The sequence below is a fragment of the Erpetoichthys calabaricus genome, chromosome 3 (genome assembly GCF_900747795.2).
Source record: "Erpetoichthys calabaricus chromosome 3, fErpCal1.3, whole genome shotgun sequence".
NCBI classification, from domain to species: Eukaryota; Metazoa; Chordata; class Cladistia; order Polypteriformes; family Polypteridae; genus Erpetoichthys; species Erpetoichthys calabaricus.
The window spans coordinates 219468801-219492411 of NC_041396.2; the positions used below are offsets into that span (position 1 = coordinate 219468801).

General features: G+C 40.4%; 1 protein-coding gene across 1 annotated transcript in view; it reads right to left on the reverse strand.

Annotated features, from left to right (window-relative positions):
- Positions 1-23611, reverse strand: part of slc35f1 (solute carrier family 35 member F1) — a 411129-nt gene that overhangs the window by 177025 nt on the left and 210493 nt on the right. Inside the window, exon 2 of the mRNA XM_028797802.2 lies at positions 17628-17803. Coding sequence (XP_028653635.1) covers positions 17628-17803 — 176 coding nt within the window. The remainder of the gene's footprint in view (positions 1-17627; positions 17804-23611) is intronic.

Below are 23611 nucleotides of genomic sequence, written 5' to 3' on the forward strand. Positions count from 1 at the left end.
ACCATCACACTGCTTGATTTCAACTTATCCCATAGTATAGGGATATAAGAAAAACTTTTTCTCCACTGAGACAAAGTGTTAAACTGTATTTCCAAACAAAATTATTCACTTTCACATGTGCTACAGTATAGCTAATGGATGGATAGAAGACTAAAAGGATTTACAAGTATGTTATTTCCTCATCAGTCTTAATTTGAACAATTCCTTTCTACTGTGTTACACAAATTCAGATATTTAGGAATTATAATCTATGCTTTGCAGTAAGCTTCCCGGGTCCTCCCTGCGTGGAGTTTGCATGTTCTCCCCGTGTCTGCGTGGGTTTCCTATGGGTGCTCCGGTTTCCTCCCACAGTCCAAAGACATGCCGGTTAAGTGCATTGGCGATCCTGAATTGTCCCTAGTGTGTGCTTGGTGTGTGTGTGTGTGTGTGTGTGTGTGTGTGTGCCCTGCGGTGGGCTGGTGCCCTGCCCAGGGTTTGTTTCCTGCCTTGCACCCTGTGTTGGCTGGGATTGGCTCCAGCAGACCCCCATGACCTTGTAGTTGGGATATAGCTGGTTGGACAATGGATGGATGGACTATTTAAACAGAACATAATTCTCATCCTTAACAGTAGTAAACAGACCCTGTCCAAATAGTACAATACATATCACTCAATGGTTAAAAATTAACACAAAATTAATATTGTCCTAAAGCTCATATCTCTCTTCCAGCCTATTCTAGTGTACATTTAAATTATTAGTTTCTTTTTAAGTATTTACGCTGAGTTAACATCATAAATTATATTCAAGAAAAACAGAGGCTCTGCTATCTCTTCCTCTTCACAAGCGCTACTGTACTTGCTGCCAACTCTAAATAATTGCATTTATGGTTAAAACCTTGTGGATCACAATTCACTGACCACCTGACACTAACATTGGCAGAATTTTTAAATCTATAACACTGTTGTCCATTTTAATAAAGTTAAATCATTCTTGCTAATCTGTATATGTTTGGTGAGGGCATAGCACAATGAAACCACTTTGCAATAGGTAAAATATGTATTATACTATTAAAAATTAAAAAAAAAAAAAGTTTACTCAAAAGAAGGTGGTCCCAGTATTCTCGATAATATAGGGGTATTTCTTGGATAATGCTCAATATGCAGGTTAGGTGAATTGATATTGATAAATTGGCAGTGCCTTGCACCCGATCATTGCTAGGATGGGTGACAGCTGCCCCACAGCCCTGCCATGAGTTAAGTTAAGAAAAATGGATGGATGGGCAGATCTTTCACAGATTTCTCCGACTCCTTTTACTAGTCTCAATAGCCAGTACATAAGATATTAAGCTTAAGTAAAGCATATATGTCAGTCATAAGAAATTGTAATTGAAAAAAATCAGCAACATTGTGCTTCCGTTATAAGACTCGATTACCCCTTTGTAATGTTCTTTTTGTGTAATTATTTATTTGATCAAAAATGAACACTATATGAGGCATTGGCCTTTTCATTCAGGCTTTACTAGCACAATACATTACTGTTTAGTCAGTTATGTCTCAAGGGCAATGGCAAATGATTTTTCTTGTAAAATCAACTTGTTTTCTTAATGAACTCAAAAAAAAACACAAATCCCAGAACTGCCTTACCCTTGAAACATCTACCAGTAGTTTTGAAAAGAAAGTAAGAAAGAGAATAGCTATTAAGAATCAACAGGGGCAATCTTTAAATTGAAAGAAAGAATTGCAATGATTCTACTAGCTGAAGAACTTCACAAAATTGAACTGCTTAGATTAAATAAATACAAATATATGTGGTCTGTACAGTACATATACTCGACATACTGCATATTCCACTTTGATTTCTCTCTCGTCAGGCTATTGGAAATAGAATTCAGTATAAGTCAGACAAAATGAAAGAAGAAGGCTATTTGAATAACCATAATAAATAGTGAATTAATTAAACAAAGCACAGCATGGTGTGAAATAATAAAACCTACCATACAAGGGCTATGTAGCTGGCTGTGCATGGCATGTCCTGATCCAGCCTGTTTAGCAAAAAAAGAATTGAATGCTCCTATCTCTGCACTTATTTGCCCCTTGCAATACAACTGTCTAGAACCATGAAAATTTTATGTGAAAATAATTAAGGATTAAAAGATTTTTTGTATCTTTTAACTGACAACTACATCCAACAAGCATGAGAGCAGAGTGCTGGTTTTGCTCACACTGACATTTTCAGTTCCCCATTACACCAAAAATAATCTTCATTTACTTCTAATGGATTTCCATCCTTTGTTGGAATCTAAAGAACACAACCAAGGTTTACAGCAGAATGGAATAAGAAACCCCTTTTGTGCATTGGGTATTTTTAGTGTTTCATCTTCATCAGAATGTCTGACAAAATTAAGCAGTGGCTGGTAGGCATAAAATATTAAAAGTCAGAAATCCTTTATAGTGCTCATTAATTCCAGTGGGTGAACAACTCAGTAAGCACCAGCACTGCTGCAGCATTAGACCCACTGACAAAACCCTTTCCTGTATCCATAAAAAAATTCTGTTTTTGCTGTGGTGGTGTTGATGAGACATGAGACATGACACTTGTCAATGATTGCCTCAATCAGCCTGCACAATACTGACTTTTAGAATGGTGCTGCTTATGGGGGTTGAGAATCAAAACCTTTAGGGGTTTATCATCCTCTGCATTCCTCCCATGTAAATGAACCTGCTACTGCTGTGATTTTGTTTCTGTTCTAGCAAATAACAGCATGTGCATTGATATGAGAATCTCTTTTTATTTTAATCAGACTGCATACAGTTCCTTCATAGGTAGGCAGTGTTGCATGATGGTTAAAACATTTGACAATAAGTCACAATAGAACCAATTGAAATCCCATCACTGGCTCACTGTGCGACCCTGAACAGTTAAACTGTGGGTGCTCCAAATGTAACAAATATATATGGGAATAATTGTAACATAGCTCTACCTGAAATACTTTGGGACAGTGCTTACCAAAGAAAAGTCCTATATAAAATTATTTGTGCTTATAGGGTTGTTAGAAAATACATTTAATTTTAATTATTAAATTATTAATTAGTACTGGCCATCATAAGCGACCTGCCTTTTAACAAATAAGTGAGCTGTTCAAAAATGAGTAGACCCATGACCTCAAAAGGAAAAAATATCTGCTCAATTACTTTGGAAAAAAGGAGTCCTTCAGATTCTTTAAATGCATGAATTGGTGAGCTGGATTACAGGCTTACAGTGCTTACTGATCATAGGACTGGCTGTATTGAAAACTAAAGTTTTAGGGACTCTTTAGCATTGAGTTTGTCACTTCATTCTATGTGATGATAAAAACATGGACGTCAATCCCATATTAATGAGAAATAAAAAGCAAAACAACCAGGCTGATATTATGGAGAAATCTGTGCCCTGATTAATCAATGGTCTCATAGTAGGTCATTAGTCCTAACTGGCCTAAAATATTTTAGGAGTAGAAGCAAAAGCCTTTTATATATTAACCTATTTTAATAAAATACTCCTAACTTCACCAGGATTTAGGAGAGCTTGTGAACTGTTCTAACTTGTTAGGAGCTGCCAGAAGATGATGTTCATGCAAAGATACACATGCACATGCACATTCTAATGTTTCAAAAATTCTGAGTAAAAATTAACTTGTAAAAAAGATATCGATTTGACAGAGATGGAATAATACTCGTAACAAATCTTGCATATCATGTGATCTATCCATCTACTTGAAGAAGATGTGCTGTCAGCCATAATGATTGGTGATTTGGTCATTGGATACACCTTGTGAAATAACTGTTACTGAAACTTGCCAAGGCTATTCTGCTGCTGTTTTTGAAGTTGTGTTCATTCTTTCAGTGTTTCTGATCATCATTCAGAGTTGGAACCCTCTCTGTAATCTCCCCTTATCTTCTGTGAGGCTCTATTTATCTCATGCTCCAGGAGTCTCAGTCTGCCTTAATTGAACCTTTCAGGGCATATAAAGTGCAATGCGAACATTTCAGGCTATGTGGAATATAGAGCTCAAAGTAAGTGTGTGACATTTTGCTGTCAATAACTCATCAATCCCCACCCATCTTCAGGATAATATGCTGGCTACAACAGTATCATTCTTGATGTTATTGAGAAGTGGCAGCAGTGGGTGCTTACCCTGTAGTCTGAAAGTGTATTCCAATGTCCCAGTGTAGTGACAGGGACACTGAGCTGTAAAAATGGTGCCATCCTTTGGATTAGTCCTAAAAACCAATATTTTTACTCTATGTGGGCATAGAACTTTCCTGAGGCATCCTTCCCCAAGAGCAGGGTATACCCCGATGTTCAAACTAAACTGACCTCAATAGCCTAGTCATTCTAGACCCCTAATTATTTCCTGGCTCTACTTGGCTAGCTAGCTATTACATGGTGAAATGGTGAGAGATAATGTGTTGTGAGCGTTCTGGCACAAAAATGGCTGCTATTGCATCATCCAGGTGGATGCTACACGTTAGTGGTGATTAAAGTGGCACCCCACTTACTATAAAAAGAGCTTTGAGTATTGAGAAAAGAGCTACATAAATGTAAAGAATTATTATTATTGTTATTATTATTATGCTGTAAATTTGTAACGTCATTGTAATGGTGCGGGGTCAGCTCCACTCTCTCAGTTGTTCCAGGGAGCCACTTCAACCCGCTACCATCAATACCCAAGGGATGAACCAGCGGATGAGGACACAACACACAAAGCAAGGGGTTGGTGAAACAGTGCCAGTGCTTTTATTTAAACAGTCAAAACCCAAGTGTTCAAAACAGTGCAGTGCAGAAAGCTCAATAAATAAATAATCCAATAAAATTCAAGGTACTGGTGATGGTTAAAAATCCCATTAACACAAGGTTAAAAACACAGGCAGGAAACGGTCCATCACAATTCTGAAACCTGGTGCCTTCCTTTTAAAACTGATGTCTCTCTGTCTTACCCTGATCGGGCCTCGCAGCATGGAGAGATGTTGACCAACAGGCACAGACAACCTTTTATTCTGGCCCATGTCCCCACCGCCAATCCCATGGCATTCCACATGCAGCCACAGAGCTCTGCACTGCTAGCACCAATGTCAATAACTGGCTCCCCCCAACAAGAGCACACTACTCCCACCATAGTCAATAGCTGGCTCCTCCTGGTGAGAGCACACCCGGAGCATAATGGTTGCCCCTGCTACACAGTCACTCAAAAGTAGCATTCCCACGGCCCCCTTGTAAGCTTCCTGGGGCTCCATTCCTATCCACCTGCTTTCTCCTGTCTTGCACCAGCTCTCATTCACTCCTGCCCCTTTCTCTTTTCCTCTCTTTAACCTCCCTTCTTTTTTCTTTTCTGTGCTGTCTTTCTTTTCTTGTGCCGACTCTCCCTTAAATGCCTATGTGGGTGCAGCACCTGAATCGCGTGCCACAGAAAGTCGATGAAGCAATTGAGACAGACCGCACCTTCACGTGCAGGTGTGTCTCGCTCCTAATACCTCCCCAACCTCCTGCAGCCGTGCGAACACACACATCCACGGAGATTGAGGCAACCATTCAATTATTTATTTATTTTAAAAAGGGCTACTACAATGTTAAGCTACGGACCTGCTATACTAGAGTCATTAATTCCGAAATGTGAACTGCTACTCCTCACTGGGAGAAGGTGTAGGACGCTTCATTAACTATCTCTCAAGTCCTACACTGGAGGTTGATAAGTATGAGCACTGGTCTTTGTGGTATTCCTCTCTTTTTTGAGATTGAGACTTTTTGCAGTAATAGGCATATGTGTATTAATGTCATTTAAGCTTTTAAGTAGTTATAGAAAAGCAATGTACAGTGATCCCTCACTATATCGCACTTCGCCTTTCGCGGCTTCACTCTATCGCAGATTTTATATGTAAGCATGTTTAAATATATATCGCGGATTTTTTGCTGGTTCGCGGATTTCTGCGGACAATGGGTCTTTTAATTTCTGGTACATGCTTCCTCAGTTGGTTTGCTCAGTTGATTTCATACAAGGGATGCTATTGGCAGATGGCTGAGAAGCTACCCAACGTACTTTTCTCTCTCTCTCTCTCTTGCGCTGACTTTCTCTGATCCTGACGTAGGGGGATTGAGCAGGGGGGCTGTTTGCACACCTAGACGATACGGACGCTCGTCTAAAAATGCTGAAAGATTATCTTCACGTTGCTACCTTCTGTGCAGCTGCTTAGTGAAGCGACATGCTGCATGGTGCTTCACATACTTAAAAGCTCGAAGGGCACGTATTGATTCTTGCTTGTTTGTTTTTCTCTGGCTCTCTCTTTGTCTGCTCCTGACGGAGGGGGTGTGAGCTGCCGCCTTCAACAGCTTTGTGCCGCAGTGCTTCGCATACTTAAAAGCCAAACAGCCCTATTGATTTGTTTGCTTTTCTCTATCTTTCTGACATTCTGTGCTCCTGACGCACACTCCTTTGAAGAGGAAGATATGTTTGCATTCTTTTAATTGTGAGACGGAACTGTCATCTCTGTCTTGTCATGGAGCACAGTTTAAACTTTTGAAAAAGAGACAAATGTTTGTTTGCAGTGTTTGAATAACGTTCCTGTCTCTCTACAACCTCCTGTGTTTCTGCGCAAATATGTGACCCAAGCATGACAATATAAAAATAACCATATAAACATATGATTTCTACTTCGCGGATTTTCTTATTTCGCGGGTGGCTCTGGAACGCAACCCCCGCGATGGAGGAGGGATTACTGTATAACATTATAATCAATAAGGAATCAATAACTACATGCGAAAAGTATATAAATTTAAATTATATTAGGCAGACTAATAATGGCAGTTCCAAAAGTTGGTAACACACAATCAACATATTCAAAATCACAAACTATGTTTTATGTTGTCTAGAAAGCATATATTTTCAGGTTGGCTTAAAATTATAAAATCATAAACAGTCTAAGATGATATCATAACTATATACAGTATATTGTGTTCTGAACATCTTATATACTTATGAGAACATCAGTTCCAGTCATCTAGTTTATATTCCTTTACAACCTTAAGGACATCAAAGTCTATTGTTATACACTAAATATTCATTTTTTGTTTTAATCAAGCATTCCATGTACTGTATATAAAATCTCTCTTGGTAAATATTATCAAAAAGCTCTTTGCAAAGCAATTTCTATAGTACTGTGCCTCCTTTCATGATGCAAATTTAATTTGACCTAATAGGATAAATTAACAAGAACTAATTAGTATACATTAAATGTGCTGGAAATGTATCCAACTTCCTCTTCCCACTTAATTCTAGTCAGATGTTAAACTCCAGTGATCAAAGTACCGTGGAAATGTGTTCATTCAAACTTTTATTCCATTTTCACACTTTTTAAGCAATACAAAAATGTATTTTGCTGATACTGTGATGTATAAGAAAGAGCCGTCCAACAATTACATAAGGCCATACTCCAGATGGAAGGATAAAGGAGTTAAAGGCTGTGAGTTGTGCTCTTGAAGCAACTGTTGGGTCTCAAGGCCACTAATGTGCAGCAGGAGGCTGTGCTGTGGCAACAAGTAGGAGCACCCAAAGCTCAGTTTTCAGCCAGGCTCTGACTCTATAGATGCTCTTGGGTCACCCCTTTTAAAATCACCTCCAGTCCGGCAGCAAGGTGACTTTGGATTCTGTAAAAGAGCAGTGGCAAAGGTTCATCGTGGAGTGGAGGAGTGAAGAGACAAGCTTGGGCTACAAAAGAGCTGGGCCAAAGGACTGGAAAAACCTAAGTAAAGCTAGTGTTCTGTTGCACGGTGTATTCCTCTCAGTCTTTTGACCCTTTGTTTGGTTTACTCTGGGTAGCCAATCCAGTAGGTGACAAGGAGGCTTTACTATACAGAGAAAGAATTAGGCCATGGAAGCCTGGAGAATTCCTGAACCACCTTCTGGCTTGTAACAGGCAGTACATGCTTCTGGGCTGGGACAGCAATGAATGGGTTGTACCTTTAACTGGTCAGGAAGCAAGAGGGCCAGTCTGGCAATATTGCCCAATGAAGATAAGTGAAATTTCAGGGGCACATTGAATGTCTGAGATCACTATGGTATGCTCTTTGGGGTTAGAAAAGAAGAACACTGCCTGACAGTCAAAGTAATTCTGAGGCTAAGGAGAAAGTGATCCTAAGCGTGGTTTAAAGCTGGTGTGAGAGCAGAAGCTTTTTGAGTTTAGATTTGCAGGGTGTGTGGGAATCAGCTGTTGTGAGGAAGACAGAAGTCAGAATACAGAGAGACAGAAAAAAACTCTTTGGGTCCTTCTGTTCATAGGGTACCTGATCTTTTAAATAATTATACACAGATTGTCATGATTGTGGGCTCCAAAAATTCATGAAATGGCAAAAGGGCGTCAAAACCAAAAGAAGGTCTGGTCCTGAAACTCAAAATAAAGCCTGAGATTGTACTCTCACAAATGCCAAAGAGTCCATCCATCCATCCATTGTCTCCCGCTTATCCGAGGTTGGGTCGCGGGGGGCAGCAGCTTGAGCAGAGATGCCCAGACTTCCCTCTCCCCGGCCACTTCTTCTAGCTCTTCCGGGAGAATCCCAAGGCGTTCCCAGGCCAGTCGAGAGACATAGTCCCTCCAATGTGTCCTGGGTCTTCCCTGGGGCCTCCTTCCGGTTAGACGTGCCCGGAACACCTCACCAGGGAGGCGTCCAGGAGGCATCCTGATCAGATGCCCGAGCCACCTCATCTGACTCCTCTCGATGCGGAGGAGCAGCGGCTCTACTCTGAGCCCCTCCCGGATGACTGAGCTTCTCACCCTATCTTTAAGGGAAAGCCCAGACACCCTGCGGAGGAAACTCATTTCAGCCGCTTGTATTCGCGATCTCGTTCTTTCGGTCACTACCCATAGTTCATGACCATAGGTGAGGGTAGGAACATAGATCGAACATAGTAGGAACATAGATCGACTGGTAAATTTTTCACCACGACAGACCGATGCAGCGCCCGCATTACTGCGGATGCCGCACCGATCCACCTGTCGATCTCACGCTCCATTCTTCCCTCACTCGTGAACAAGACCCCGAGATACTTGAACTCCTCCACTTGGGGCAGGATCTCGCTACCAACCCTGAGAGGGCACTCCACCCTTTTCCGGCTGAGGACCATGGTCTCGGATTTGAAGGTGCTGATTCTCATCCCAGCCGCTTCACACTCGGCTGCGAACCGATCCAGAGAGAGCTGAAGATCACGGCCTGATGAAGCAAACAGGACAACATCATCTGCAAAAAGCAGTGACCCAATCCTGAGCCCACCAAACCGGACCCCCTCAATGCCCTGGCTGCGCCTAGAAATTCTGTCCATAAAAGTTATGAACAGAATCGGTGACAAAGGGCAGCCCTGGTGGAGTCCAACTCTCACTGGAAACAGGTTCGACTTACTGCCGGCAATGCGGACCAGGCTCTGGCACCGATCGTACAGGGACCGAACAGCCCTTATCAGGGGGGCCGGTACCCCATATTCTCGGAGTACCCCCCACAGGATTCCCCGAGGGACACGGTCGAATGCCTTTTCCAAGTCCACAAAACACATGTAGACTGGTTGGGCAAACTCCCATGCACCCTCCATGACCCTGCTAAGGGTATAGAGCTGGTCCACTGTTCCGCGACCAGGACGAAAACCACACTGTTCCTCCTGAATCCGAGGCTCGACTATCCGACGGACCCTCCTCTCCAGGACCCCTGATTAGACTTTTCCAGGGAGGCTGAGGAGTGTGATCCCACTGTAGTTGGAACACACCCTCCGATCCCCCTTCTTAAAGAGGGGGACCACCACCCCGGTCTGCCAATCCAGAGGCACTGTCCCTGATGTCCATGCGATGTTGCAGAGGCGTGTCAACCAAGACAGTCCTACAGCATCCAGAGCCTTGAGGAACTCCAGGTGTATCTCATCCACCCCCGGGGCCCTGCCACCAAGGAGTTTTTTGACCACCTCGGTGACCTCAGTCCCAGAGATGGGGGAGCCCACCTCCGAGTCCCCAGGCTCTGCTTCCTCATTGGAAGGCATGTTAATGGGATTGAGGAGGTCCTCGAAGTACTCCCCCCACCGACCCACAACGTCCCGAATCGAGGTCAGCAGCGCACCATCCTCACCATATACAGTGTTGACACTGCACTGCTTCCCCTTCCTGAGACGCCGGATGGTGGACCAGAATCTCCTCGAAGCCGTCCGAAAGTCGTTCTCCATGGCCTCCCCAAACTCCTCCCACGCCCGAGTTTTTGCCTCAGCAACCACCAAAGCCGCATTCCGCTTGGCCTGCCGGTACCTATCAGCTGCCTCCAGGGTCTCACAGGACAAAAGGGTCCTGTAGGACTCCTTCTTCAGCTTGACGTCATCCTTCACCGCCGGTGTCCACCAACGGGTTCGGGGATTGCCGCCACGACAGACACCAACCACCTTACGGCCACAGCTCCGGTCAGCTGCCTCAACAATAGAGGCACGGAACATGGCACATTCGGACTCAGTGTCACCCACCTCCCTCGGGATGTGGTCGAAGTTCTGCCGGAGGTGGGAGTTGAAGCTACTTCTGACAGGGGGCTCTGCCAGACGTTCCCAGCAGACCCTCACAACACGTTTGGGCCTACCACGCCTAACCGGCATCCTCCCCCACCATCGAAGCCAACTCACCACCAGGTGGTGATCAGTTGACAGCTCCGCCCCTCTCTTCACCCGAGTGTCCAAGACATGTGGCCGCAAGTCCGACGAGCACAGAAGTCCAATAACAAAACACCGCTCGGGTTCAGATCGGGGGGGCCATTCCTCCCAATCACGCCCTTCCAGGTCTCACTGTCATTGCCCACGTGAGCATTGAAGTCTCCCAGCAGAACGGAGGAGTCCCCAGAAGGTATGCCCTCTAGCACCCCCTCCAGGGACTCCAAAAAGGGTGGGTACTCTGAACTGCTGTTCGGTGCATACGCACAAACAACAGTTAGGACCCGTCCCCCCACCCGAAGGCGGAGGGAGGCTACCCTCTCGTCTACCGGGGTAAACCCCAATGAACAGGCTCCAAGTCGGGGGGCAATAAGTATACCCACACCTGCTCTGCGCCTCTCACCAGGGGCAACTCCAGAGTGGTAGAGAGTCCAGCCCCTCTCAAGGAGATTGGTTCCAGAGTCCAAGCTGTGCGTCGAGGTGAGTCCGACTATATCTAGCCGGAACCTCTCAACCTCACGCACTAGCTCAGGCTCCTTCCCCTTCAGAAAGGTGACATTCCACGTCCCAAGAGCCAGCTTCTGTAGCCGAGGATTGGACCGCCAAGGTCCCCGCCTTCGGCCACCACCCAACTCACACTGCACCCGACCTCCTTGGCCCCTCCCATAGGTGGTGAGCCCATGGGAAGGGGGACCCACGTTGCCTCTTCGGGCTGTGCCCGGCCGAGCCCCATGGGTGCAGGCCCGGCCACCAGGCACTCGCCATCGAGCCCCACCTCCAGGCCTGGCTCCCGAGTGGGGCCCCGGTGACCCGCGTCCGGGCAAGGGAAAACGCCGTCCAAAATTGTTTTTCATCATAGGAGGTTTTGTTTAACCGCTCTTTGTCTCATCCCTCACCTAGGACCAGTTTGCCTTGGGTGGCCCTACCAGGGGCATAAAGCCCCGGACAACAGAGCTCCTAGGATCATTGGGACATGCAAACCCCTCCACCACGATAAGGTGGCGGTTAAAGGAGTATAAATTCCAAATGGAAAAAAGAGGAACCATAAATTCCACTGTTAATTTTTTAAGTTCAAACAAACAGAAAATGAATAAATAAAGTTCAATAAATCAAAAATTCAAAAAAGTGGTACACAGTTTGCAAAAGGCAAACCATGCAAATGTTGTGCTACCTTAAAGTAGCCAACCAAATCCAAAAATCAATAATGAAAACCAGCAACAAAATCAAAAATTCAAAAAAAAAAACAAACAAAAAAAAAAAACTCAATGAGAACTTGTAATGAGAATCCAAGAAAGGGAAGTTGTAAAACACTAGCAGGAGCAAACGTCTCAGGTTCATTCTGAGACATCAAAGGCTTTAAATTAAAGTCAGATATAGCTGCAATGTGGGCTTCTACTGTATATATATATATATATATATGTATAAGTGACTAGATAAATAACAAAAACAAGAAAAAAAGAATAAGGAAGAGAAATCAGAAAACTTAATAAAATAAATTACATGAATAAAATTTATTAGTGAACATGTTTTAATTTACAGAATAAAGCAAAATATTTTACAAAAAAATATAAAATAAATAAAGCAGAACCATAACACAGATGACATGACGACAGTGATAAATGACATATCCTTATTCTAAGGTTGTTTGAAACTTACCTACATGCAGTGCAATAAAAGAACACTCTTTGTATTTGGCTTCTGCTATGTATGCTGCTTGCTGTTTCCTGGCAAAGACATTTACTTGGCTGTCTTTAGATCAGTGCATACATTTAAACAAGGTCTTTGCCTCCTTTGTTGTCTCTAGTACTTAGCTATTTTTTTATCTTTTTTATCAAGTCTTAGAATCCTTAGTGATTTTTAACCTTTCCTTTGACTACTTTTCACTACAGCTTTCATTGTGCCGTTTTACATTGTTTCACTATACTTTCATGCCTGAGGTGGTGAATCTCATTTTCCCAATCAAATCTTCATATCATTCAGCTTCCAAATATCTATTTTCAAAGCAGTCTTTCTACTGTATAAGGTACAAATTTAACTCTTTTTGTTGGCAAAACATCTCTAAAGTCAAGTAAACTTGGATATAACTGAGGGTGTCTGGAGGAGGTTTCGGCAAGCCTGAGACAAAGAAACAGGGTGTGGACAACGCATGCCTCCTACCACATAATATGATGTTATCCCAGGTGCAATGCACAAGGCAAGAGGCCAGCTAACTCAACTGAACAAAGGAAATAGATTTTAGTGAAGCTGAGTAAGTATTTGCTTCTGACTTGGAAGCTCTGAGTTGATGGTCAGACTCTATATATGAGGATGCGAAAAGACAAGGCGAGACCTTTAATTTGAGGGATGGCTCTGGGGAGATGCAAGTGTTGAAAGGGGGCAGCAAGGTTGAAACAGAAAGAACCCACACTGTGTTATACTATATTATACAATACCTGTTGCAGCAGAAATCAAAAGCTTGTTAAGCTGAGCAAGGGGAAATTCCCTTTAGTGAACTTTCAGTAAGTATTTGTTTCTGACTTGGAGGCCCCAAGGTTTGCGATCAGCCTCTCCATGTGAGGACTTGTAATGGAGAGGGGATTTCTCACCTGTGAACCGGTGAAAAAAACAACAAAAGATTACATCGGCTCACTGTAACCTGAATGAATAAGTGAACATGAAATGATGCTGACAATTGATTTTTTGTTGGTGTCTTCGGAGAGTGTGATCCTTTCTTAAGTCTTGTTTTCATTCTCTTATTTACACTTTGAAAGTTTATATTTTCAATTACTGTTTAACAGCATGTGAAAAAACACTGAATACCTATTTATAGTGAACTGTATTTAAAGCAAAGTAATTCTTCTGGTTTAGGACGCCAGCCCGGTCAGAGTCTTTTTAAGGTGTTGACATTCTTTCAATATTTATATGAGTTGAGGTTATTCTCCTAGTTCTCCATTTTTGCTTTTTTATTCATGTTAATTTGTTAATTCTAAACTGACCTAATCAGTGTGTGAAAGAACATAATCTATAATAGACTGGCACCCCTTTCCAGGCTGGTTGTCAGGATGGGCTCCGACTGTTTTGATGCTGAATTGTGTTAAGGAGGTTCAACAACTGCTTGAAGGATTAATGGGTATATCAACTTCTAAAAAAAGACAACTCATCCAGCAGTCACTGGCAAACTCTACTCTAAAAGCTCTTGTGTTCTCCACATAAGAAACTGGGAATCTAGTGTATGTAAGTAATAAATACTTAAAACACTTAGAATACAAGCTTACAGTAAAAAGCCCTACACTTCAAAAGAGCACTTTTACCTTACAAAATGTAATGCTTTTAATCCCTTAAAAGGTACAGATGTCTCGAGCATTACAATGCCTCAGTGAACAGTGATGTAAGTGTATTAAAATCATTGATGCTCAAGAAAATTTCAAATATATTGCTATGAAGTTTTTCCTCAACATTTCAGGTGTTTATTCAATGACAAAAAATATTTACAGGCTTTTTAATATGTGTATATAGATAAGAAAAGAGCAAATGCATGCACTCCAGACACTTTTTATAGCCTATTTGGTTTAATTAAAAATGGAATGCTTATTTCCTTTTTTCTTTATAATAAAAAGAGATTTAAAGGGGGAAGCAAAATCAGCAACACATATATAGCATTTAGAATTTTGATTTAAAAAATAGAGATTTCACACAGGTTGACAAAACACAATTAATGAATAAATAGTACAGTTGTAGAAGTTTGTTTGACACACAACATAAAAGAGTAAAGTAATGTGGATTATTTTCAGCCTTGTGACAACAACCTGTCATACCCATGGGAATGGAGTCTTATGAGGACTGATTTAAGGGAGCACTGAGGGGACTGGGGAGAGGGCTACACTGTGTATAAAAGCAATTTCAGCTCAAGCCCCCAGTACAGAGGAAGTACCACTCAAAGACCCTGAGCTTCTATTGGTCGCTCCACCAACTAAGAATAAACTATTTACTCATACTGGCACTCAAATATGGAGTTATCCACATTGTTTGGATAGCAGCATACAGTAACAGATACATCAAATGTTTAGACATCCTCAGAAGTTTTCATGTTTTTGAAATAAGTTCACATGTTTTTTAATCAAAACCCCATTTAATTGATTTAAAAATACACCCATTACTAGTCTGGCTAATGGATAATACTACTTGAAATGACTGATTTTTTTTTTTTTTTTTAATTTTATTTATTAATTTTATTGTAATCATTCCATACAAATAGATCAATTTATAACAAAAAAAAAAATTGAAGACAAATCAAACCCCACCCCTGAGAAGGACAGCTTTGCCAAAGGAGAATTGCTTAGGGCTTTTTAATAGGGCAACAATAAACAAAAGAAAGGAAGAAATATATATAGGTACTGTAAATAAAAAATGGAGAAGGGAAATAAATGCGGTAATAGTTATTTCTCTTATTCTAATGACTGATTTTTTTAATAACATAAAGCTGTAAAGCCCCATTTATAGCGGCCATTTCTTTAGAGTCGTAATGGTAAAATCCCTTATCTTATTCTTAATTAGCCATTTAAATGCTAATTGGTTATTAAAGAAACCTATGAAATTGCATTAGCACCAGTGAAACCTTCTACAGCAAGGTACTGGCATTCTTAAAACTCAGTTCTGGGTTCAGGCTTTCTCAAGAAGCATGTCGATCTAATAATTTTTTTTTGTAGAATGAAGGTTATTCCATATGGAAGATTAGCAAGAAACCAAAGACTAAAAAGATGTCTGTTACTGTCTTGAGAAAAGAGGTCAAACTGGATATAATAAGAAGCATAAGGCCCAGATTCACATCTGCTTAAGAGGATAAAAACATCTGAGTGTACAGTTTGAGGAAACATCTGCCTTATACTGTAAGTATCCACTGGCTTCTTCCTTAAATACACAGCAAACACCAGTGTCATATACAACAGAGTAAAGATGACCCCAGAATGCAGGCCTAAGAGGCAGGGTTTCAAGGGAAAAGCCATACTGAAACTGGCAAATATAAAGTAAAGGTTAAAATTGGCAAAAGAACACAGACACACGACAGAGGATTATTGTAAAAGCGTATTATGGTCAGCATCCTGGAGTCATGTTTTCTCTGCTGTAGATGACACTAAGTGAAAGGACTCAATGGATTGTTTCTAATAAGGTACTATCTAAGTTTATTGAAATAATAAAGGTGTACCTGAAGGCTCAATATTGTGGAACATTCTCTGTGCATGATATATAAATGACATTAGTACAGTATCAAGTTAAAAAAAACAGTGAAAATGTATCTTTAAGTATCTGCTCCAGTTTTCCAAAAAGCTTTCCAAAAGCCTCTTATAGACTTAAAATCGGCTTTAATTTTTTTTACATTCACACAATTTCACTGCATGGATCTCATCTTCAATGGAACCCTTATCAAGTATTTAACTAGTTATAAGTATCTCAGTATCTAGATTGATGATGGATTACCCTTTAAAAATTGTGGAGAAGAGTTAAAGATATTGAAAAGCACAGTAGACTTGACTTTCTTTATAGGAAAACAATGTGCTTTTCAGTGATAGAAAAAGCTTGATCAGTCTGCTTTTCTTTCAGTACTTTATTAGGTATTCTGAGATTTTGTTGACAACTTTGTCGGAGTTTTCTACTACCTGACTCACTTATTCCATTACAGGGATGCAGGATAGTGGAGCTTATCTTCCCAATAATGTCAGACTGGATGACATAAATGGGATCGCAGTCCATCACAGAGCACACTAACACACATATCTGCATTTTCATTCGTACCAAGTTAATTCAGAGCCACCAAATAATCTAACCTATAAATAGTACGTCAGCCTAGACAGGCTGCTTTTTCGACCTAGATCCCTGGACTTGCGACATACCAGCAAGCAGTAACTACAACTGCTTGTAACACAACTGCTCTGTATCTCTGTCTTATCATGCTTTCGTCCATTCTTTTTCTTATTCCACTTCTTACAGTTGTAGTAGGTTTCAGGAATTTGAAGTCTAAAGTATTACAACTATGGGTAAGGCTGGAATACACCCTGGATGGGACAGCTAATTATCTTATGGTATGCTCTTGCACACATTCAAACTCACACACTCCCACATTGCCAGCTTAGAGTTCTGATCAATTTTTCCTGCACATTTTTAAGTTGGGGAAAGAATACTAAAATACCAAGAGGTGATAAGGGACAGCATGCTAACTCCACAAAGATGATGAGTGGGCTAGAAGTTGTGAGTCGGCTGTACAAATCAAAACTCTGTCAACATGCCATACCTTGTACAACACATGTTAAATGTATTTGCTGTACCCCAAGTAGTAACTAAATTTTTCAGTGTTACATCCATAATTGCTATTTGAGCCCATGCTCAGAGTCAGCAAGTCTGCCTCACGCCTGTCTGCACCTGCACCCAGTGATCATCTGACTGTGCCCATTATGAGGCAGTGACAGAGGACATCCTCTGACTTCTCATCAAACGTTCTACAGTAAAATACACTAGCTCAGCGTTTCTCAACCTTTAAGTATTTGCGACCTGAGTTTTCATAACAGTTTTAATTGAGCCACCCTAACATTTTTTAGAAAACCCTAACAAAATTTATTCCTATATTTTTTGCTGCCGATACACAACTACAAGTTTAAAATTTCCCTAGGAATAGAGAAATTACGCCACATATGGCAACATTCATGCCCCCTTTTTTGTTACTTTGCGCCCCCTAATGCCCCACAGTTTGCGAACCGCTGCACTAGCTTAAAGAGTCAGGAAGACTCATAGTTCACCCTCAGAAGTACTGTTCACTGTCTTAATAAGGAGTCCTCATGGCATGCGATCACCAAACAATAGATGCTTGAAGTCTGTTGTGAAGGGTTAAGACATAAAGGAAAAATCATTTCGTAAATATTTCTTAAGTTTATTTTATATGACTGTGTCCCAGTAGACCCAGCTTTTTAGCAAATATGGTCTTACCTTGTCTGACTGCTAGCGTTGTAGTGTACACCAGGAACAGGAGAATGTAGTTAAGAAAACTTTGAAAAACTGGAGTGTTGGCTTGAAAATCATCTGCTAAATACTTGCTTGTTAGGCCGATGCCACAAATCAAGAGTGACAGCACCTGGCCTAGAGCCAGAGACAGTAACAGCTCCCTGTGAAAGAGACAAGCAATAAGACAAACATTAGGGCATGGCAAATGACCAGCAGGAAATCATTTCAAAGGTGAGGATAAAATAATGCCTTAGCGGGAGTTCAGCTCAGTGGTGCTTTGCCTCCACATTTCCCACAGCAAGAAACTGTCCACAACATGCAACAAAATGTTAGAGATGGGAGGTGGTGGGAAATTGTAGGGGGGTTATGGGCATTCTAACAAGATTCTATGAAACGACTTCTCTCAACGCCTGCCAGCTTCTTTTCTCTAAATTAATGGGCACTTAATCCTTTTCTTCATTCTTTTAGTTATATATCCCATTTAATGTTGTCTTAGAAATTAAAAACTAAATCTTTTTGAAGAATTGTACAATCAAATTAAGTCCTAAAGACGACACTTGGCTATAGTGAACAAGTGTGGGCAAATTCTAGTCTGTTTATAATAAAGTCATTAACTAAGAAATATGAAGCATATTTAGAAAAACAAAATCAAGGACTTAAGCAAAACTAATTTGTTTTTTAAGGTCTTTAGAGATTTTTGATTTATTTAAAGGAAATACATACAAGAATTGTAAAAGAGATGTAATCATTATATAATGTTCTTACACAGTGATTACCATATAGAGCATTAAATGAAATGCACATTGGGAAGCTGGTATAAAAAAACAATGGAGTCATTCAGAGGGTTAGGAAGGCTAACTCTGGATGTCACTATTTCCATAAAGGAAGACGAGTGCACAGATTTGCTAGGAAAGGACGATTTTCTAAAGGAAGATAGTGCACCAGCTTGAGAGTGGATGATTTCTTTATTTTTTAATCCTCTTCCTATTTCTTTCTGTGAAGCTCCTTTGCATCATACTTAATCACTTGCCTCCTTTCTCTTGCATATCAATCAAGTTAGCCACAACTGCATTCTTGTTCTGCTCTACTTCTCATCTTTTCCTTTACATTGTCAGTAAGACTGTCTGGCACTGCTTTATCATTCAGTTGCTACCTATAATTAATTAATAATAATTCTTTACATTTATATAGCGCTTTTCTCACTACTCAAAGTGCTCTCTACACAGGGAGGCCCCGGGAAGCAAACCCACAATCTCCTTACTGCAAAGCAGCAGTACTACCACTGCGCCACCTGTGAGTAAGTAGATAGATAGATAGATAGATAGATAGATAGATAGATAGATAGATAGATAGATAGATAGATAGATAGATAGATAGATAGATAGATAGATAGATAGATAGATAGATAGTAAGATAGATAGATAGATAGATAGATAGATAGATAGATAGATAGATAGATAGATAGATAGATAGATAGATAGATAGATAGATAGATAGATAGATAGATAGATAGATAGATAATTCTTTACATTTATATAGTGGTTTTCTCACTACTCAAAGCGCTCTACACACAGGGAGGACCGGGGAAGCGAACCAACAACCTCCTTACTGCAAAGCAGCAGCACTACCTATATCAGCTGTGGTCACTAAAGGATTCTACTTAGCCAAACTAAACTGTTGACTGTGGGGCAAGAAAAAGGAAAAGGAAAAACCTATTCCATTACTCAGGCTTTACTGGGTAATTAAGTAAGTATGTCCTGTACCATCATATGAATCAATGTAAGAGCTTCACTGGCTTGGTAAGCAAATGTCCTGTACCTCTGCATCAATTAAATATTGCACATGTTTTACATTCTAGCTTACTGCTGCTTAGTGTGTATTATTCACATTGCACCTTGCATCATGTCTTAATACAGGTATGCATTGTGGACGCTTGAGGCGCTGTTGCCCATTGAACCCACCAGACAGACATCCAGGACACACGTTAAAAGCACCAAGAAGAATTCTTTATTAATATTCTTCAATAAAGTGCACAAGGCACCACACACTCCACAATTCTTCCAATAATAAATCAATAATCAATAATACAATCCTCCACTCCCTGCAGCTCCGTCACACTCCCTCCCAACTCCGGCTCGATCTGCTGGGGTTTCCCATAATCTTTTTATAGTCCATAACCCGGATGTTTTCCATCTCCGGGTCAAACGTCTTCTTCAGGTGTCCCGGAAGTACTGCGGGTTTCCATCCTCATGACTCCTAAGTACTTCCGGGTTAACATCACCATAATAGCCCCCTGGTTCTTGGTGAGCTCCCCCTGGTGGCACCTATGGTACCCAACAGGGCTGAAGAACTGGAGTCCATGTCCCATGCTGCCCTGCGGGAATCCGGGGAACCATTTCCGTCCAGGGGAGCTGCCATCTAGCGTCCTGGGGGATGTATTGCCCTAAAAATGCTCTTTCTCTTGGTTGAGGGACGTCCCGGCCAGACTGAAACGCAGGCTGTCCATCACAGCATGCAGAGTGAGCGCTGCACAAGTGAATGCATTGTACATGTGCTTGTACTGAATGTCAGCGTGAAAAAATTCTTTTTCACTAACACTAGAGTCCCTGAAGCCTATGATAATGTAATATAACACCAGGCAACCTTAAATTCCCTCACTCCTCCTCATCAGCATCTTTGTTTTGCAAATGTGTCAATCAGCATAAGGAGCCAGCTATCCCATCCCCCACCAAGGCAGCTGAAGTCAGACGCAAAATTCTCAAAGCTGTCTGGGAGTGAGGGTTCTGGAATTGTATAGAGTAAATAATATATTGTTCTTTGGAATACATACATCTCATGTGTTTTCTGTGTCTACAATGATCTGTGTAAATGTAGGATAATAGGAAATGTGAGGCAATAAATAGTGAACACATAACTAAAAAACATTTTTCATGTTATAGTAATAATGACAAAATGTTGACGTGAAGTGTGTAATGTATGAAGACTGAAGTCCAAATATCAAATAAACATTTTCACAAAAGGTATAACAAGTGCAGTTTTATTAAAGAACATAACTGAAGAAAAAGAAATTATTCAGTTTACATGTCGCTGTCAATGTGTAAAATCACAAGCCACTCATGTCCGCTTGTCTGGAGCCAGAGGTAAGAACTTCTGTGTCATAATCAAGAGGTTGAGGGTTCGATCCCAGGTCCACTCCGCATTTACCATTTTGAGTAGTGCTATATAATTATTACCATTATATAATACAAATATACATTTGATTTGAGTCTGTAACAGGCGGTGTAAATTTAGTTTGACTCAGTGGCCCACTGTGCCATTTGATTATTTCATACTTTGTTACAACTACTTGTTAGTTTTACTTGAATATTACTTGTAGTATACCATGATTTTTAAACGTCTTTACTAAAAAGTACAGATCTATACCATAGTACAAACAATACAGATGTGTTAATTTGATGCATTCAAACAAACATGGACTATGACTTACACAGATTAACTTGTATACATAAACATAATGTGGAACATGTATTAGCTTGCAGACACATAAACCCACCCACAGACATGCTTTGTTATAGGAACGTCCGTTTTTCATGTTCAATTTATTTTAAATCTCCAGCTATATACAGATAAAACAGCACAACTGAATACTAGTGCTGACAGTGAATAAAGTGATTTTACAGCTCTACTTTAGTGTTTTTAAATACTTTTAAGTTGAAACTAAGGTGAACTAAGGTGAAGTATAAAAACCAGCACAAAAAAATGAATAAAAAGAAAAAAAAGTGACTGAAATCAAATGAAAGGCAAGAATCAAAGTCAAAACCAAGAGAGACACTAAGAAAAGATTGTCAATTAGAGATACTAGTTTGAGAAAGAAAAATTTTGGATTTTGCTTTTAAAGTACTGAATCTGCAGATTGGCAAAGGAAATCAGTTCCGAGCTGACCATTTATCTCAAAGTGGCAGTGAACTAGAGGTTGTAACCTCATCAGTAATGTTCCTAGAAATGCGGGGACAGGGCCCTGACGATGGACCCAACATTGTCGGCAATAGGAAAACCTCAAAGTGGTGTAGAAGATGGTAAAATATATCACAAAAATAAAATCTGATCATGACAATGGCAGCATCCATGCAAAAAATCCACAAAATTATTAAGGAAAGGAAAATGAAACAAAAACATCATAATATTCAAAAAAACTATGAATAAAAAATGTAGAGGTTTGCATAGAAGTCAGGAAGTGAGCATGGCAAAAGATCACTGGTGGGAAGAACAGAGGCCAGAATGAGAGGCACAAGGTTTTGCTTTCCTTTTTGCCTGCTCATTGATTTGAGTTCTCCCTTGCACATGTATACAAACTGATCTTCTATGTGTTTTTTAGTAAGAGCCAAATACTGTAGTACCATACTCTAAGCAGATAAAATTTAATGGGAGGAAGTCACATTTATTAGTTTAATGTCTTTGCTTATTAGTTGGGGTAACAATCACTGCCTTGGACTGAAATAACCTTAATGCCAACCACTACAGTGGTTTTGCTGGAGGTGATGGCTCATGTCTGCGTCACTGCCTCATGACCACAACGTCCCAGTCTATCACTGTATTTTTTAGAGTATTTGTTAAATATATGTCAAATACTAGTGTCATCTGCAATAGGGAAAAAAAACAATTCTGGGATGCTGGCCTCAGAGGCAGACCTTCATTGAAAAGCCAATTATATTATGGTCAGTATCTTGGAGTCGTCTTTTCTTTATTGCAAACAACACTGGTATTTGCTGTGTATCTGGTGTATATTTAGTGAACAAGACAACTGAGGATTTGTAAAGCATTTGTTTCTGATGTTGTTGATGCAGTTGACCATCTTGGCCTTTCCCCCTCTTTTTCTGTACTAGTAAGATCTAGTTCACCTTCTTCTCCCAAGTGAGCAGTATACATCCTCGCATGAAATCTGCAGTTTCTTGGTAATCTGTCAAATGGAATAAACTTCATTCTGCAAAAAAATAAATAGCCTGAAATGTTTCTTGATAAAGCTGTTTTATTTTGTTCATTTTTTAACCCAGAACTGAACTTTAGGAATGCCAGCACCTTATAACACAAGAGTAAGAGGCTTCATTGGTGCTAATGTAATTAAACCAGTTAGCATTAACACATGATAAGCTAAGAGAGTTTAGTTTAGATCACTGAAGAAACTGCTGCTGAAAATGGGGCTTTGTAGCCATATGTGAATAACAAATTAAAAATGAGTCACATGGCTATTTTTTAAATCAATTTAAATTTAAATCAATCAGGTGTCTTGATTAAAAACGTATCACATTCTATCAAAGACATGAATATTTCTGGGCGACCCCAACCTTTTGACCAATATTGTATAGAGGCTTAAATTAGAGTCAGATTTGGTGGTACAATAAACTCAGGAATTGGAGCTGGAGTCGGAGTCAATATGTTTCCAAAAAGGGGGACAACTTGTGACAAAAAGAATAACTTTGCAAAGGCATATTGTAATCTGATAGACTTGGCCAGTTTAGTGTCAAGCAGAGGGGACTGCGTGATCCAGATTAATTCTGGATAAAGAATTCTGAATAAGTAGATCCAGACTAATTCTTTAGAGTAAATGGTGAACCATGTTACTCCAGTGTAAATTTAAGGGGAAGTACATTAAGGACTGGAGCCAGGAAGCACTTCTTTACTCTAAAAGTTGTGTGAATATTAATAAAGCTACCAGGATATATAGTTGAAACAGAAACCTTTACAGCCTTAAAGAACTATCTGGATGAGAAACTGGGGCAGGTTAGCCATTAACTAAACAAATGAGCTTCATCACCTGAATGGTTTCCTCTTGTTTGTCAAATTTCTAATGTTCTTAGATCTGTGCCTTCATCTAGTGAACCATGCCTTGTGCACTACTGTGACCAAATCAATGAGCTTCTATACAGAGTCCCTTATTCCATCTTGGATTTCTACTATTAGTAGACTATAAT